Source organism: Quercus lobata, chromosome 9, assembly GCF_001633185.2.
Source record: "Quercus lobata isolate SW786 chromosome 9, ValleyOak3.0 Primary Assembly, whole genome shotgun sequence".
In the NCBI taxonomy this organism is placed as follows: Eukaryota; Viridiplantae; Streptophyta; class Magnoliopsida; order Fagales; family Fagaceae; genus Quercus; species Quercus lobata.
The window spans coordinates 18393308-18407253 of NC_044912.1; the positions used below are offsets into that span (position 1 = coordinate 18393308).

General features: G+C 34.4%; 2 protein-coding genes across 2 annotated transcripts; both read left to right on the forward strand.

Annotated features, from left to right (window-relative positions):
- The first annotated feature begins 1203 nt into the window (after positions 1-1203).
- LOC115962218 lies at positions 1204-4191 on the forward strand. Its single transcript, XM_031081114.1, has 5 exons — positions 1204-1489; positions 1688-1714; positions 1836-1958; positions 2370-2616; positions 3046-4191. The coding sequence occupies exons 1-5, from the start codon at positions 1434-1436 to the stop codon at positions 3832-3834; spliced, it is 1242 nt and encodes a 413-aa protein (XP_030936974.1). The 5' UTR covers positions 1204-1433; the 3' UTR covers positions 3835-4191.
- Positions 4192-6287: 2096 nt separating this feature from the next.
- Positions 6288-13510, forward strand: LOC115959563 (kinesin-like protein KIN-14R). Its single transcript, XM_031078006.1, has 19 exons — positions 6288-6585; positions 7556-7857; positions 7975-8146; positions 8245-8315; positions 8398-8581; positions 8771-8880; positions 8962-9061; positions 9135-9221; positions 9319-9495; positions 9938-10211; positions 10349-10510; positions 10649-10864; positions 10941-10978; positions 11244-11407; positions 11577-11828; positions 11917-11982; positions 12320-12394; positions 12668-12736; positions 12858-13510. The coding sequence occupies exons 1-19, from the start codon at positions 6399-6401 to the stop codon at positions 13338-13340; spliced, it is 3189 nt and encodes a 1062-aa protein (XP_030933866.1). The 5' UTR covers positions 6288-6398; the 3' UTR covers positions 13341-13510.
- The last annotated feature ends 436 nt before the right edge of the window (positions 13511-13946 follow it).

A 13946-nucleotide genomic window follows, 5' to 3' on the forward strand; every position in this document is an offset into this window, starting at 1 on the left:
GCGCGATCTCACGAAGCGTCGATCGCGATCTCGCGCCGTCGCCATTGATCGCGAGATCGCGCCGGCGAGATCGCGATCGTTGATGATTTTTTCTGGATTTGTGTTTTCTTTCTTCTTTTCCAAACACCAGAAAATATTTTCCGGAAAATTTTTTGAAATGCAACCAAACACATGGAAACATTTTCCTTTTCCGAAAATTAGCATTTCTGGAAAATATGTATTTTTCGGAAAACGTTTTACAGCAACCAAACACAGCCTTAATTCACTTTTCACAATTGAATTCTCACCCCCCCGGCCCCACAACACATAAAAAAAAAAAAAAAAGAGAGTAAATTTGCAATAGAATTAAATCAATAAAATTATCCAAATATATGGTACAAAATGAACCAATTTAATATCAATACAATTTTGTTCCTAACAGGTGGTACTTTAAAAAGAAGAAAAAGACCAAATAAGTGGGAAAAGGAGCCAACCTCAAACATCGAACTTGATGACTGCACTGCCTTTTTGCAAAAATCAACCCATTTTTCTTTTTTCTTTTTTTTAAAGAAAAAGAAAAAGAAAAAATCATATGCTTTGAGCTCTTGGATTAGTATACACTTACACATAATATCCATAACTTTACCGTATTATCCATATTTTCAAGTATATTCCACTTTTTATGAATTATTAATATTTAATAATTTAAAAAATGTTATATTCATAATATTTTCACAATAAATTCTAAGTAGTTAATTGTTATTTGTTGTTATGGTTGGAAAAAAAAGTAATTTTAAGTTGTGAATTTAAATTATAACCAATAACAACTTATCATTTATTATTTGTTGTAAAAATATTGTGAACATTAAGCTTTTCATAACTCTAAGATTAAAAAAAAAAATATATATATATATATATATATCAATAATACCATGCGACTCTTTTTCAAAAAAAAAAAAAAAAAAAAACCATGTGACTTATGTGAGTGATTTTCTGCCTTATTTTTTTTTTATTTGCTTTTGCTGGGAAAAAAGAAAAAAAAAAAGAGAAAAAAAAAAAAGGAAAAGAAAAAGCACATATCATATATAAAATTCATCGTTCTTTATGAAAAGAATTATTATTTTTGTTCCTATAATAAGTATTTACAAAAAAATAATAAAGTATTCCTAGCGTTCGGAAAGCAATTTGGAGTTTAGCCAAAAAAAAAAAAAAAAAAAAACTAGTGTTCGGAAAGCTACGAGGTGGACTTTTCCGTGTTCTTAAGGAACATATGAAGACTGAAAACATCCTTGGAACTTTACTTTGGACCTTTGGATGACTTCACAGTTCACACTTCTGGTCTTCCATACCTTGTTTCTACTTCCTTCATCTTCACACCCCCATTTGATACACACAACGAATATAAGAAAGTGTTAAATTCCTGCTAAGCTAAGCTATCGAGACACACTGGAGAGATGGGTTGGGGAGCTTTTCTCAAGCTTTTTGCATACTTCTTCACTCTTCTATCTTGGTATGACTTTTGACCTTCTTCTTTTTTTTTTTTTTTTTTCCTCTTTTGGGTTCATATATTTGTTGATTGATTTGCTTTATGAATTGTTTCTTCTTCTATGTTTGATCCATAATTTTGGTAGATATATATAATTTTACCAATAAATTTACAATCTTTTTTTTGAGTTTGATGTGTTATTGACTTTCTTTTGATCTACAGGCCTTCATTCACTTTGCTTTATTCTGTGTAAGTAGCTTTCGTCCTTGCATTTCTCATAGAATGGTTATGTATATGCTTCTTGGGTCTACTTGGTTCTCTGTCTCTCTTTTTTTTTATGTTCACTTTTAATTTTAACATCATGGTACAGGTATGCTTCGTTCCTGGCAATAGAGAGTGGTTCCAGCTCCAGAAATCGGCAATGTCTCACCTATTGGGTTCTGTTTTCTTTGGTTAAAGTCTTGGAGTCTTCGTTTGTAAATCTTTCTGAATGGTAATTTTAGGCTTTGTACGTTGCTATAATTGCCTAAACTGAACATTGCACATGCCCATATGGTTGTTTTTTGTTGCATTTGATGTGTTTAGTAGTTCTTTAAGAATATGATAACTCATAAATCTTGTTCCTTTCTCACTTCTGGGTGAATAATTTAGAACTTTTTACAGAATACATTTCTTGAGCATGTCAAAGTAGATTGATTTAGACGGAGTGTTGGCCTAGAGAAAATAATCTTTGGTCATTGTGAATCCAGTCTGGTATTGTTGACCTGTACTCAAGCTTATGAGTTTGAGCTTGACTGATCACTTGTGTCTCTGTATGTGCGTGTGTATGAAAGATACTAATTTCTCTATGTCCTTTCACCATGTCTTAGAAGGTCCTTTGATTTAAACTTGTGTTTCATGACAGGCATCCATTCTGGTCTTATGCCAAGGGTACGGCAACTTTCTTGTTGGTGATACCTTACTTTGGTGGTGCTTCTTATGTCTACAAGCATTTTATTAGTCCCTATATTTCTGAGCAGAAATGGAACATTTTGTTCATATCTAGAAGGGAGGGGTTCAGAGTGACTGAGCAGGACACCTCTTTTGATACCACCGAGGGAAACGATATCAAAAATGAACTGGAAGAAAAGGAGAAACACATCATATGTCAGGTAGGCTTCTAACCCAAATTTTGTACTGATGGTATTCCATAAAGTTTGTTTTAAGTGGAAGGTAGGTGCATTTGAGAACTACAACTTTTTTACAGTTACTAAACATCATGTGTTTAATAATTTTCAACTTATGTGTCAAATTCTGCCTTGGGTTTTGCTATTTTGATGCATTACTCTAAGGAGTGAGCAAAAGGCAATGTTAAATTAGATCCCAAGTCGGCAAATTAGATTTCTTTAGTTATTGACCATGACATCTGTTGGCACATTGGCTCAATCCCCACTGCAATGAATGAGCTTATTAAATGCAACGTTACCCCAATTCCTTTCTCTTTTCTTGAAGGGCTGCTTTCACAAGCTAGAAGTGAGTAATTAGCTTACTGCTAATATATTATTCAAGTTTGATTTAAAATTCTTATTTTGCTGTATCAGGGAGTACCAGATCCCAGTTATGACAGTATAAAAAGAAATGTTACTCAGCCTACCAGTCCAAAGAAAGTTCAGAAGGAGTGGAGCTGCGCTCTTTGTTTGGTAAGCACTTCTAGTGAGAAATCTTTGAAGGAACACCTCCTAGGGAAGAAGCACAAGGCTAAGCAAGCAGAAGTGGAAAAGTTCCCAATGAAGAGTGAAAGCAAGTCTTCTAACAAGCTGAAAAAAAACAGTGAGACAGTTTTTTTCCAGAAGCTCAACCAAATACTGATGCTTAAATCAATTAGACTGTGTAGATGGAAAAAGCCAGAGTTTGGATGGACAAAATTAAATACTGATGGATCTGTAGATCGTGAAAATGCTGGCTTTGGAGGATTACTTAGAGATTACAAGGGTGACCCAATATGTGCCTTTGTCTCTAAGGCACCTGGAGATGATATCTTCTTTGTTGAACTATGGGCTATATGGAGAGGCCTTGTTCTTGCTGCAAATATTGGCATTAAAGTGATATGGGTCGAGTCTGATTCAATGAGTGCTGTGAAAACCATTAATAGAGAGCAGCCTTTAAGTCCAAAGGTTGCTATCTGCTTGAAGCATATATGGAAGCTTCTAAGAAAGTTTAATAAGTATAAAGTTTCTCATTCTTGGCGTGAGACTAATAGAGCAGCTGATCATCTTGCAAAGATGGCTGTTTTGGGAAGTGATGTGGTTTTATGGCCTGCTAATTTTCCGAGGAGCCTTTGCAACATCATTAACGATGATGCACAAGGAAAGATTTACTACAGAATGTGACTTATTTGTCTAGTCTGAGACTACCATCCAATTAACAACTCCCTCCCCAACTCATCCAAAAAAACTAGAGAACAAGATGGCTTTCCTTTGATAAAGGCAAAAGCTTGGGTATCCAATCCAGTATTATAGGTGAGGCTGATCGGAAGTTGTGTGGTGTTAAGGTAGTATGTGCGCAATACGTGCCTTTTGGACACAATGAATTGCGACATAGATGAAAGCAGAGAGTGTAAAAATTCTGTGGTCTTGTCAAGTAAAAAAATGCTGGACTGCATTTTGCTTCAGACAAATGTACATTGCAATTTGTAAATGGATGGTAGCATTTTGTTTTGAAATGGAAAATGATGAGTTTTCCTTTTAGTTTGTATTGACTTTTAAAGTCAGAATGTCAGTTTCTATGGTACATTGGAGAGAGAGGGAGAGAGTTATATTTTAAACCTAGTTAAGGGTAAAGCTTTATCGTGTTTAGAATGTCCTACTTAGTAGTACGGACTACCCAAACCCCTGCCCTCCCTTCAATAGTTCAACCCCCTAGGTAGTGCCTAGAGAGGTGCCAACAGACCATCCAGGTGGTCTGTGTACAATTCCTTAGGTTTGGTAAATTAGATAACATTGTTCATTTCATTGGGTAATGCAACAATTTGTTTGGATTTAAATGGATAACCTAATGTATTTGTTTGATCAATGCAGCAATTTGTTTGGAAATGAAACTAAGTTTTGCTATTTGCTTGAACTTTGCCCGTATTTACACTAGTTATGAATTATGTGTCTAAGTGCGTAAGGTATTTGGATGTGTATATCTTTTCACATATTTTACTTCAAAAATAATTTGTACTTAAAAAAAAGTGGTATTAAAACATATAGTTGCATTGAATTTAATTGTTTTTGGAAAAGATAACATTGTTTGTGTTTCATTGGTCGATCCAACAATTTGTTTGGATTTAAATAGATAACCTGATGTACTAAGGGAATGAACCTAAGTTTTTCCTTTTGTTTTAACTTTGTACCTGTTTGCTTTTTTTTTTTTTTTTTTTTTTCAGAAAAACAAAACTAACTTCTTTGAAAATAAGCTATTTTTTAGTTTTTTGTTACACATGTAACATAAAAGTTATCAAAACTATATCTTTTAATAGATTAGTACCATATGTATCTTTTAATAGAACCATAGGGCCCTGTAGCCTGGTGGTACTCGGTACCATATGTATCTTTGAGCTCGAGGGTTCTATCCCCCATAATTACCTAGCAAAAAAAAAAAAAAAAAAAAGATTCTATGCTAGAAAAGCTATTGAAAACTATAGATTCCAAAATAGACACTTGTTTGTATTTACACGAGTTATGACTTATGAGTGTAAGTGTGTAACATGTTTAAATGAAATTATTTATGTTCACTTATTTTACTTAATTTGTACTTAAAAAAGTGGTACTTAAAAAAAAATTGGATATAAATCAAAGCTAACTTATTAATTAATGTTTTTTTTTAGAGATAAAGGTAAGGTGCAAACTTATAAATGTGTTTTTTTTTTTTTTTTTTTTTTTTTTTTTAGAACTTAGTAATGTGATTGAAGTCATTGAACATAGAAGGTAAAGGTTATGCCTTGTCTTCATTGAACAAATATTCTTTATGCCTTGTCTTCATTTTCATGCCAAATGCTTTAGGAACAGTCCATTTGGCATGAAAATGAAGACAAGGCATAAAGAATATTTGTCATCAGCTCTGATTCCAACATCATTTGCAAATGGCAATGGCAGTGTCCAAAAAAGTACTATAAACCTCTTTAAAAAAAAAAAAGTACTATAAACATAATAAAAAAAAGAAAAAAAAAAAAAGAACCTAATAGGACGTGGCCCACATATCTTGTTATTAATCTTCCCTAATTGTTTGGAAATTGGGATGGGACCTACAAAAGAAGTTTCCTCTTTATTGCTGAATGAAAAATCATTCAAAAATATGCTAATAACGATGCACGTGCTTTGGTCTTATGGAATTAATTATTTTAATTGCAAAATGATAGTATTTTTTAAAATCTTGATTATGATATTTTTATGGGATAAATCAAGAATCATAATAACCGTAATCATTCTCTATTCAATAAAATAAAAAAATTTTTTTTGATAGTCTAAACATTATGTATAACTTTAAATTTGTAAAAAAAATAATGAAATTGGGTATCTTTTTTTTTGGAGAAAAATATGAAAGAGATCTTGATTCATCTCCATGGCAACTATATATATATAATAGAATATATCCAAATAATCCATTTGACAAAAATAAAAATAACTTCGACTAAACATTAAACATTGTGTAAAAGTATTTTTTTTTATTTAAAAAAACAGAAAATAAATTAAAAGCATTTCACTTTAATTTTTTATACCCTACATTTCATTGACACCACAGGGAAAAACCCAACGGTCAAATAAAATTTTGAAATTTGAAAAACAAAATCAAACACAATTATTACAAAACTCTCTCTCTCTCTCTCTCTCTCTCTCTAACAAGCTTTTAGATTTTTCATTCGCTCACAGTCCCAAATCCCAAAGCTTTTGAAACAGAGCAGCTCCATGCAATTATGGCACGCGTACACCAAGACCCATTAACCCAAAACCCTGATTCTTGCAATTCTTGTGGCTTTCTTGAAGTCAGAAACGACCCAAGAAAGCTCCACATGGAGTACGATGCGGATTCGATCGACTCCGCACTATGTGTTCCTGGTTCGAGGTTGCTTCGAACTGGGTTTTCGTGTACTAGTTGCACAGGTTTGTGTTTATTAAATTTTCAATCTTTTTGTTTGTTTGCTTCTGTTTTTTGTTTTTTGTTTTTTTTTGTTTTTTTTTTTGTGTTTTTTAGTACTTTTGTTGTTTGGTTAAAAATACATGTGGGCAGACACTGACTAGTCTGTTAAGGTTCAGACTGACTAGGTGGTTGAGAATCCATGGCCGACCCCAAAATTTTGGGACTAAAAGTCTAAAACCTGGTTGTCGTTGTTATTGTTTGGTTAGAGAGTGAGGGAACAAACTATGATTATGAGTATTAGATTGGAGGAAAGTTGTTTGGGAAGGGTCAAGAAAATGGTGCTGAATTGAATTCTTGACGGGTTTTTATTTTCTTGAAAATCAAAGACAATGTGAAAGTTGCTATATAAGGTTTTGAAATGTTATACTATTGGTTTCCTTTTGTTTTCTCAGTAACCAAACGAGGGGTTTGACTTGTTTTGCTGGTATGGAATTTATTATTATTTTTTTAAAATTGCAAAATGGGTATCTTTGTGTCTTAATTATGAGTTTCATTCACATATATAAGTTTCTCTTTTTAATTATATATAAATGATCTTTGTTTCATTTTTTGTGATCTATTTTGTTGCTCAATAATTGGAGGGAAAAAAATTTTAAATGAAAAAAAAAAAGTAATGAATTAACCTCAACTCTCCAACTCTTTGTGTAACCATTCGAGAGAATTTAAATTGAATCCTTGGAAACTAAATGGTAATAAGTTATAATTTAAGATTTCTTGAAGTGTAATAGCAATTGACAATCAAAATTGGATTTTTATTAGTTTAGTAATTGTTGGTTCATAAATCTCTGCATTCTATTTTCACTCTGCCAAGTAAGTTTTGCATAACTATGGTATCTAAGAAAGCAACAATTATATCAAAGTTGCTGGCTCAAGCACCATATTCTCGGTCAACATTCAGTCATTCACAATGTTTTGTTTTGTCTTGTTAACCAGATAATCCAATAATGTTTATAAATGCTGGAGGTGGGATCGTAAAGGAAGAAGGAAATCTTAGCATTCGAGTTCAGCCTGACAGCTTTTTCCAAGGAGGGGATGCTTTAAGAACTGAAGAAACTATAATTGAGGGTGGCAATATACCATCTCTTTATCAATCAGCTCGGGTTGGAAATTTCTGTTACTTATTTAACAACCTATCCCCTGGGGACTATTTTGTTGATCTTCACTTTGCTGAAATTATAAACATAAATGGTCCTAGAGGAATGAGAGTGTTTGACGTGTTCATGCAGGAAGAAAAGGCAAGTAAACTTAAATGAAAAGTTTGTCAGCACATTAGTGTTTTTTCCCTCAGCTTTTTCTATCTTTTACTTACCTATCAATTCTGAGAAATTTTCTTCATTTGGTGAAAATTATAGGTTCTATCCAAACTTGATATCTATTCCATTGTTGGAGCAAACAAAGCATTGCAGTTGGCAGATGTTAGAGTTTCTGTGGGAGAGGAGGGGACAATCATAATAAGGTTTGAGGGAGTTAATGGAAACCCAATGGTTAGTGGGCTTTGCATAAAGAGGGCAGCAAGATTACCCGGTATCTTCACTTTTCTTCAAGTTTAACTTGCTACATCAAACCTATGTGAACAAGAGTTAGTTTTGATACTAATGTCTTATCTTATGAACTGACTAAAGCATCCCAGGTTAAACAAGGATACGTCATATGTAACAATTGTGATGCTGAGATAGAAATTTCATCAGCTCAGGTTAGATCCTGCTTTCCATAAAAACTTCAACATTGGAGCTTTTGACTTCCTTTTTACATAGACTTGGAATTTGATGCGGCAGAATAAGTATCTGAGGATGATGGCTACTGTCAAGTATGAAAAGAAGATAGAGGAGCTGAAGACCCAGTGCCAGCTCAAGACAGATGAATGTCATGAGGCATGGATGTCATTAACAGCTGCAAGCGAGCAGCTTGAGAAGGTTAGGATGGAACTTGACAACAAGTTCCTTCAGAATCTTTATTTAGGTAAGGAAATATCCTATATATTTATTGAGGCTTTATATCATATTGACAAAAGAAATCCTTTAGAGTGAATAATTACTTACATTACATACATCATCTTTGTGGATGTTGTTGAGTAGTGGACTGCTTGTTTGGTCCAATTTATGGTGATTTGAAGATTAGAATTCCTAATTATGGATAATCATTTTTCAGATCAAGCTATGGAAAAGCAAGCAGCAGATTTGAGGGATATTTGTAGTAAATACGAACGTGATAAGAGGCTTTGGACTGCAGTTTTAGACAATTTAGAAAAGAAAGTTACGGTAAATACCTGGTTTCCAAGGTTAGACTTGTTAACGTAAGTTTTGATACTTGTAACTGTAATATTTATTGATTTATTTCAGGCCATGAAAAAGGAGCATTGTCAGCTATCTCATGAGGCACACCAGTGTTCTGATTCTATTCCTGAATTGAACAAGATGGTGTTTGCAGTTCAAGCAATGGGTAAATTTTCATCAACACTTAAATGTCATTGCAGTTTAACTTCATGTATTCTAACATTCTATCCAAATTGCAGTTGCACAGTGTGATGATCTTAAATTGAAGTTCAGCGAGGAGCAGGCAAAAAGAAAGATGCTTTATAACCAAATTCAGGAAGCAAAAGGTATAATCTTTTCTTGTGATGCCTAAAAATATAATATTCTTTTTACATCTTTGACCTGTGAATGAACCAACTCATGCTTTTACTGTGTACATTACAGGGAACATCAGGGTGTTTTGTAGGTGTCGGCCTTTGAGGAAGGAAGAGATATCAGCTGGGTATCCAATGGTTACAGATTTTGATGCAGCTAAAGATGGAGAACTTGGGGTATTTGCAGGTGGATCGACAAAGAAGATCTTCAAGTTCGATCGGGTTTATACACCAAAGGATGATCAAGGTATTCATGGATCAGTCAGATATCTCTGAAATTGTGAGAACATCTCAGATTTTACCAAAATTTTCATGGAATTTACTTAACCTGGATATATGGTCAACGTACCATCAGTTTCTGATAAAATTTGAGATAAAATTTTGAACTGTCAACATCAGCCTTTTCTTTGGTTTTCAGTCTAATATGCCAATCATTCCACTCCCAATTTCTGTTTTTCATTCTCTTTTCACTTTCTTTGTCCAGTCATGAGTTTTTGTTGAAAAGTTTTTATCATTGTTCCAGACCTAATGAATTTTCTTTATTGAAAATTCAAGATCTGGATGGAATGGTTTCTGATTCCAAAAGATGTTTGGACAATGATTTGTCTGAAAATATTGAACATGTGATATAATTGAGTTGTGAAAGTACCTGCTGCTCTGGACTCAAATGTATTCTCTTTCTGTAACAGTTGATGTATTTGCGGATGCTTCACCAATGGTAGTTTCGGTGTTGGATGGCTACAATGTATGTATATTTGCATATGGGCAAACAGGGACAGGGAAAACTTTCACAATGGAAGGCTCAGAGCAGAACCGAGGAGTCAATTATAGAACCTTAAAGCAGTTGTTCAAAATTGCTGAGGAAAGAAAAGATACTTTCACATACAGTATATCTGTCAGTGTCCTTGAAGTCTACAATGAGCAAATCAGGGACTTGCTTGCCACTTCTCCAACATCAAAGAAGTAAGTATTTTATCCCATGCATTGAATATGGGATATATCTTCTCCTAACCCAAAAATATGGCTAACTTAACTAGTTAATTGGTTATGTCCTTCTGTATTGACCACCCATTGCAATTTCAACTTGCTATGTGTATCAGGTTGGAGATAAGGCAGGCTTCTGAAGGGGTTCATCATGTACCAGGAATTGTTGAAGCGAAAGTTGAGAACATTAAGGAGGTCTGGAGTGTTCTGCAGGCTGGAAGCAATGCAAGAGCTGTAGGGTCAAACAATGTGAATGAGCACAGTAGCCGATCACATTGGTAAGTATTAACTTGAACATATTTTGCATGATGTTTAAATACAAAATGGTCTTTGCTGAAAGTGGGTGTGCATATCAGTGCCATTAAAATATTGTGTTTTAGCTTGCAATATATCACTGTTCTTTTTGTCTTTTCTAGCATGCTGTGCATAATGGTAAGCACAAAGAATTTGATGAATGGCGAGTGCACCAAGAGCAAGCTATGGCTTGTGGACTTAGCTGGCAGTGAGAGACTAGCAAAAACTGAGGTGCAAGGGGATCGTCTCAAGGAAGCTCAAAACATCAATAGATCTCTTTCAGCTCTTGGGGATGTGATTTCTGCTCTAGCATCCAAAAGCTGCCACATTCCATTCAGGTTTACTTCTATCTTTCTTTATTCAGACTTCTTTTGCTTATATTCATTCCCTAATTTATGCATTGGGATTTTGCAGGAACTCTAAACTCACACATTTACTTCAAGACTCCTTAGGTGAGCATTTAGACACCAGTTTTATATCAGTAAAAGGAAGCTTTCAGACCCAGATGGGAACAAAGCTATTTTGGTTTATTTTGCTTCTAAGTGCGTAGGAAATGAGTATCCTTTCTTGAATAGTTTCATCACAAAGGGTGGAGTTGTTCGGATAATAAGTCACATACCTGTTGTATTGATGGTCACGTTTCATGACTCTTCAATTAGAAAGTGCCATCAGGAAGTATAAGTGTAAAACTATCTTTTATTTGTTTATGTGCTGCAGGGGGTGATTCCAAGACTTTGATGTTTGTGCAAATTAGCCCTTCCGAGCAGGACTTAGGTGAGACTCTAAGTTCATTAAATTTTGCGACTCGGGTTCGTGGGGTGGAGTTGGGTCCTGCGAGGAAGCAAATTGATTTGGGTGAGCTTCAAAAGCTGAAAATGATGGTAAGCTTGAGGATAATCAATTTCAGTGTTAGTTTCATTAATATTTTGCTATCAGTGCACATGCACATCTGGCAAACTGCTTATATTTTTATAAATGGAATAAGCCAGTACTCAGGTTCTTTTTTTCTTTTTTTTTTTTTCTCCCTTTTTTCCCCTGATTCTTTTGAAGCTTGATAAAGCCAAGCAAGAATTGAGATCCAAAGAAGAGGCTTTGAAGAAATTAGAAGAGAACTTGCACAATTCAGAAGGTAAGGCCAAAGGCAAGGATCAGCTTTGCAGAAGTCAACAAGAGAAGGTCAGCGAACTTGAAGGGCAACTTGCATCAAAGACACAGTTTTGCAGACAGCTGGAGAAGCAATTGTTAGAACTTGCAGACAAAATGAAGGAAAAGGAAGAAATTTGCTTAAATCTTCAGCAGAAGGTTGCCTGGCAGATAATTTATTTACTTATCTTTTGTCATACACAACCAACAATATGTCATCTGACATCCGGCTTGTATTTTGCCAAAGGTGAAGGAGCTTGAGAACAAGCTGAAAGAGCGGGAGCATACAAAGCCTATGACTCTTCAACACAAGGTGCATGCAATTTGAAGCTATCTCCCTTATTAAATTTCAGTTCCATTCTCCTTCATATATGCATAGATATCTTGGATTCACTAGGATCTCCGCAAATACCATATGCTTATTTGAAGTTCTTCACATGATACTATGGTCCATAAGATGTTGTGTATCATGGCAAGGCAATTTCTGCCATCATATATGCCAGAAAATAAACTCGCTTGGTGATGTGAAATCTTACTTCTGACAAGATGGCAGGGGGCGCTTTCAACTTGTCAAACTGTTAGTTGAGCAGCATTCTTATTCCTGCTTTATAATCAAAGTGTAAATCAGTTGCTTTCTTTATGCTTCACAGGTCAAGGAGCTTGAGAACATGTTGAAAGATAGAACACATCAATTTGAGCATCATTCTGCAATGTTACAACAACAGGTTATCTTGTTTAACAAAATTGCTAAATTATTCTTGACTTTCCTCCATTATCACTAAGCAGACAACCCCTCCCTCTCGTTTTCTAGGAGCTCACCTAGATTGATTCTAATAGTAATGAAAGCTCAATTTTATCTTTGTTGTGCTGTTAGTTTTTGTCTATTTCTTTCTTCAAACCAATGTGTCAATATTCTAAGATCCATTTCCACACACAATATACTCAATCTTACATACTACAAAAGTAAATGCTTTTTTTTTTTTTTTTTGCTGTTCTAGGTCAATGAACTTGAAAACAAGCTGACAACAGAAGGACACAACCAAGGATTTCAAATGCTTCAACAAAAGGTTCTAAGTGTTGGCATTTTATCATTTTATGTCGTGCATGAACAAAATGTTGTTTTGCAAATTGTATACACTTCAGGGAGCCTGCAATTGCTCATCTTTTCTCCCTACATGTTAATGACAGATCAAAGAGCTTGAAGGACAGTTGAAACTGCAAGAACAACAAGAGTCTGTGCTACCAGTATGTTGTGCAGAAAAGTTAGGAGTCACCCCTAATCAAACAAAATCCAGGATAAGAGTACAAGTTCTACAAGAAATGGATCCCCAAAGTACGAGGAACTTAAACTCTATGAACCAAACAATTAACCAAGAGTCTGTCTTGCTCAAAGGCACTGATTCTCTACACAAGATAAGGAGAAGGAGAGAACTCCAAAGCACAGGGACAGAGAACAATATCTTATTGTCAACTCCTGTGCTTAATAAGAGGATACTATCTACTGAATCAAAAAATGCAAGGTCTGTTGATCAATCCAGAGCATTGGCAAGGCTTACTAGAAGTACAAAATCGGCAGCTACTTCTCATAGAATATTATCCAGCAATAAACTTTATAAAGATCAGGTGCAAGGGAATAAGGAGAGTAACAAGTCAAAGATTTGGTTAAGATAGAAGCAAGTGCACTTTCATTATGTTGCACTTCAATCTTTATTAAGTTCTTGAATTCTTTTCTGCCACTCTTCGTAATTTTTTTTTTTGGTCTGCATGTTGTGAATATCTGAGAATATAGAATGTGAATTGTTTGATACCGGTATCAATGATTACGTTACTACCTTTTCCCCTTTTTCTGTGTTTCATCATGTCAAAAGCATATTCAATTGAGAAAATAGACCATGTTTACAATGAGAATATCCATATAGATAATTGATGCTAAGGTTTTCAGGAAGCAGAATTGTTCTGGATCATATATGAATAACATTCAGATTTTGTGCGATACAGCCTTAGATGGCACAACATTTCCAGGCCTATGCGACAAGCAGCATTATGTACATGCAAACAGTAAAAGCAAACCAAGTGGCCAAGTTTGAGCTCAAGAGTGTCCACTTTAATAAAAGTTAAGGTTTAGAAGTCGTAGATGTGAGGGATACCCTCCCTTCTAAGTGTATGAATAAATAAATAAAAAATTGTTGCCATATTATAAACATTAAATTTATTAGGATAATTCTACTCAAGATGAAACTCTATTACCAAAATTTCATTAGTTTAAATTACTATTTT

Coding starts and splice junctions, on each gene's coding strand:
- LOC115959563 (XM_031078006.1), top strand. CDS start 6,399: ATGGCACGCGTACACCAAGACCCATTAACCCAAAACCCTGATTCTTGC. Junction 10,511..10,648: donor CACAGTAGCCGATCACATTG/GTAAGTATTAAC, acceptor TGTCTTTTCTAG/CATGCTGTGCATAATGGTAA. Junction 12,737..12,857: donor TTCAAATGCTTCAACAAAAG/GTTCTAAGTGTT, acceptor TGTTAATGACAG/ATCAAAGAGCTTGAAGGACA.
- LOC115962218 (XM_031081114.1), top strand. CDS start 1,434: ATGGGTTGGGGAGCTTTTCTCAAGCTTTTTGCATACTTCTTCACTCTT. Junction 1,490..1,687: donor TTCTTCACTCTTCTATCTTG/GTATGACTTTTG, acceptor TTTGATCTACAG/GCCTTCATTCACTTTGCTTT. Junction 1,715..1,835: donor TTCACTTTGCTTTATTCTGT/GTAAGTAGCTTT, acceptor ATCATGGTACAG/GTATGCTTCGTTCCTGGCAA.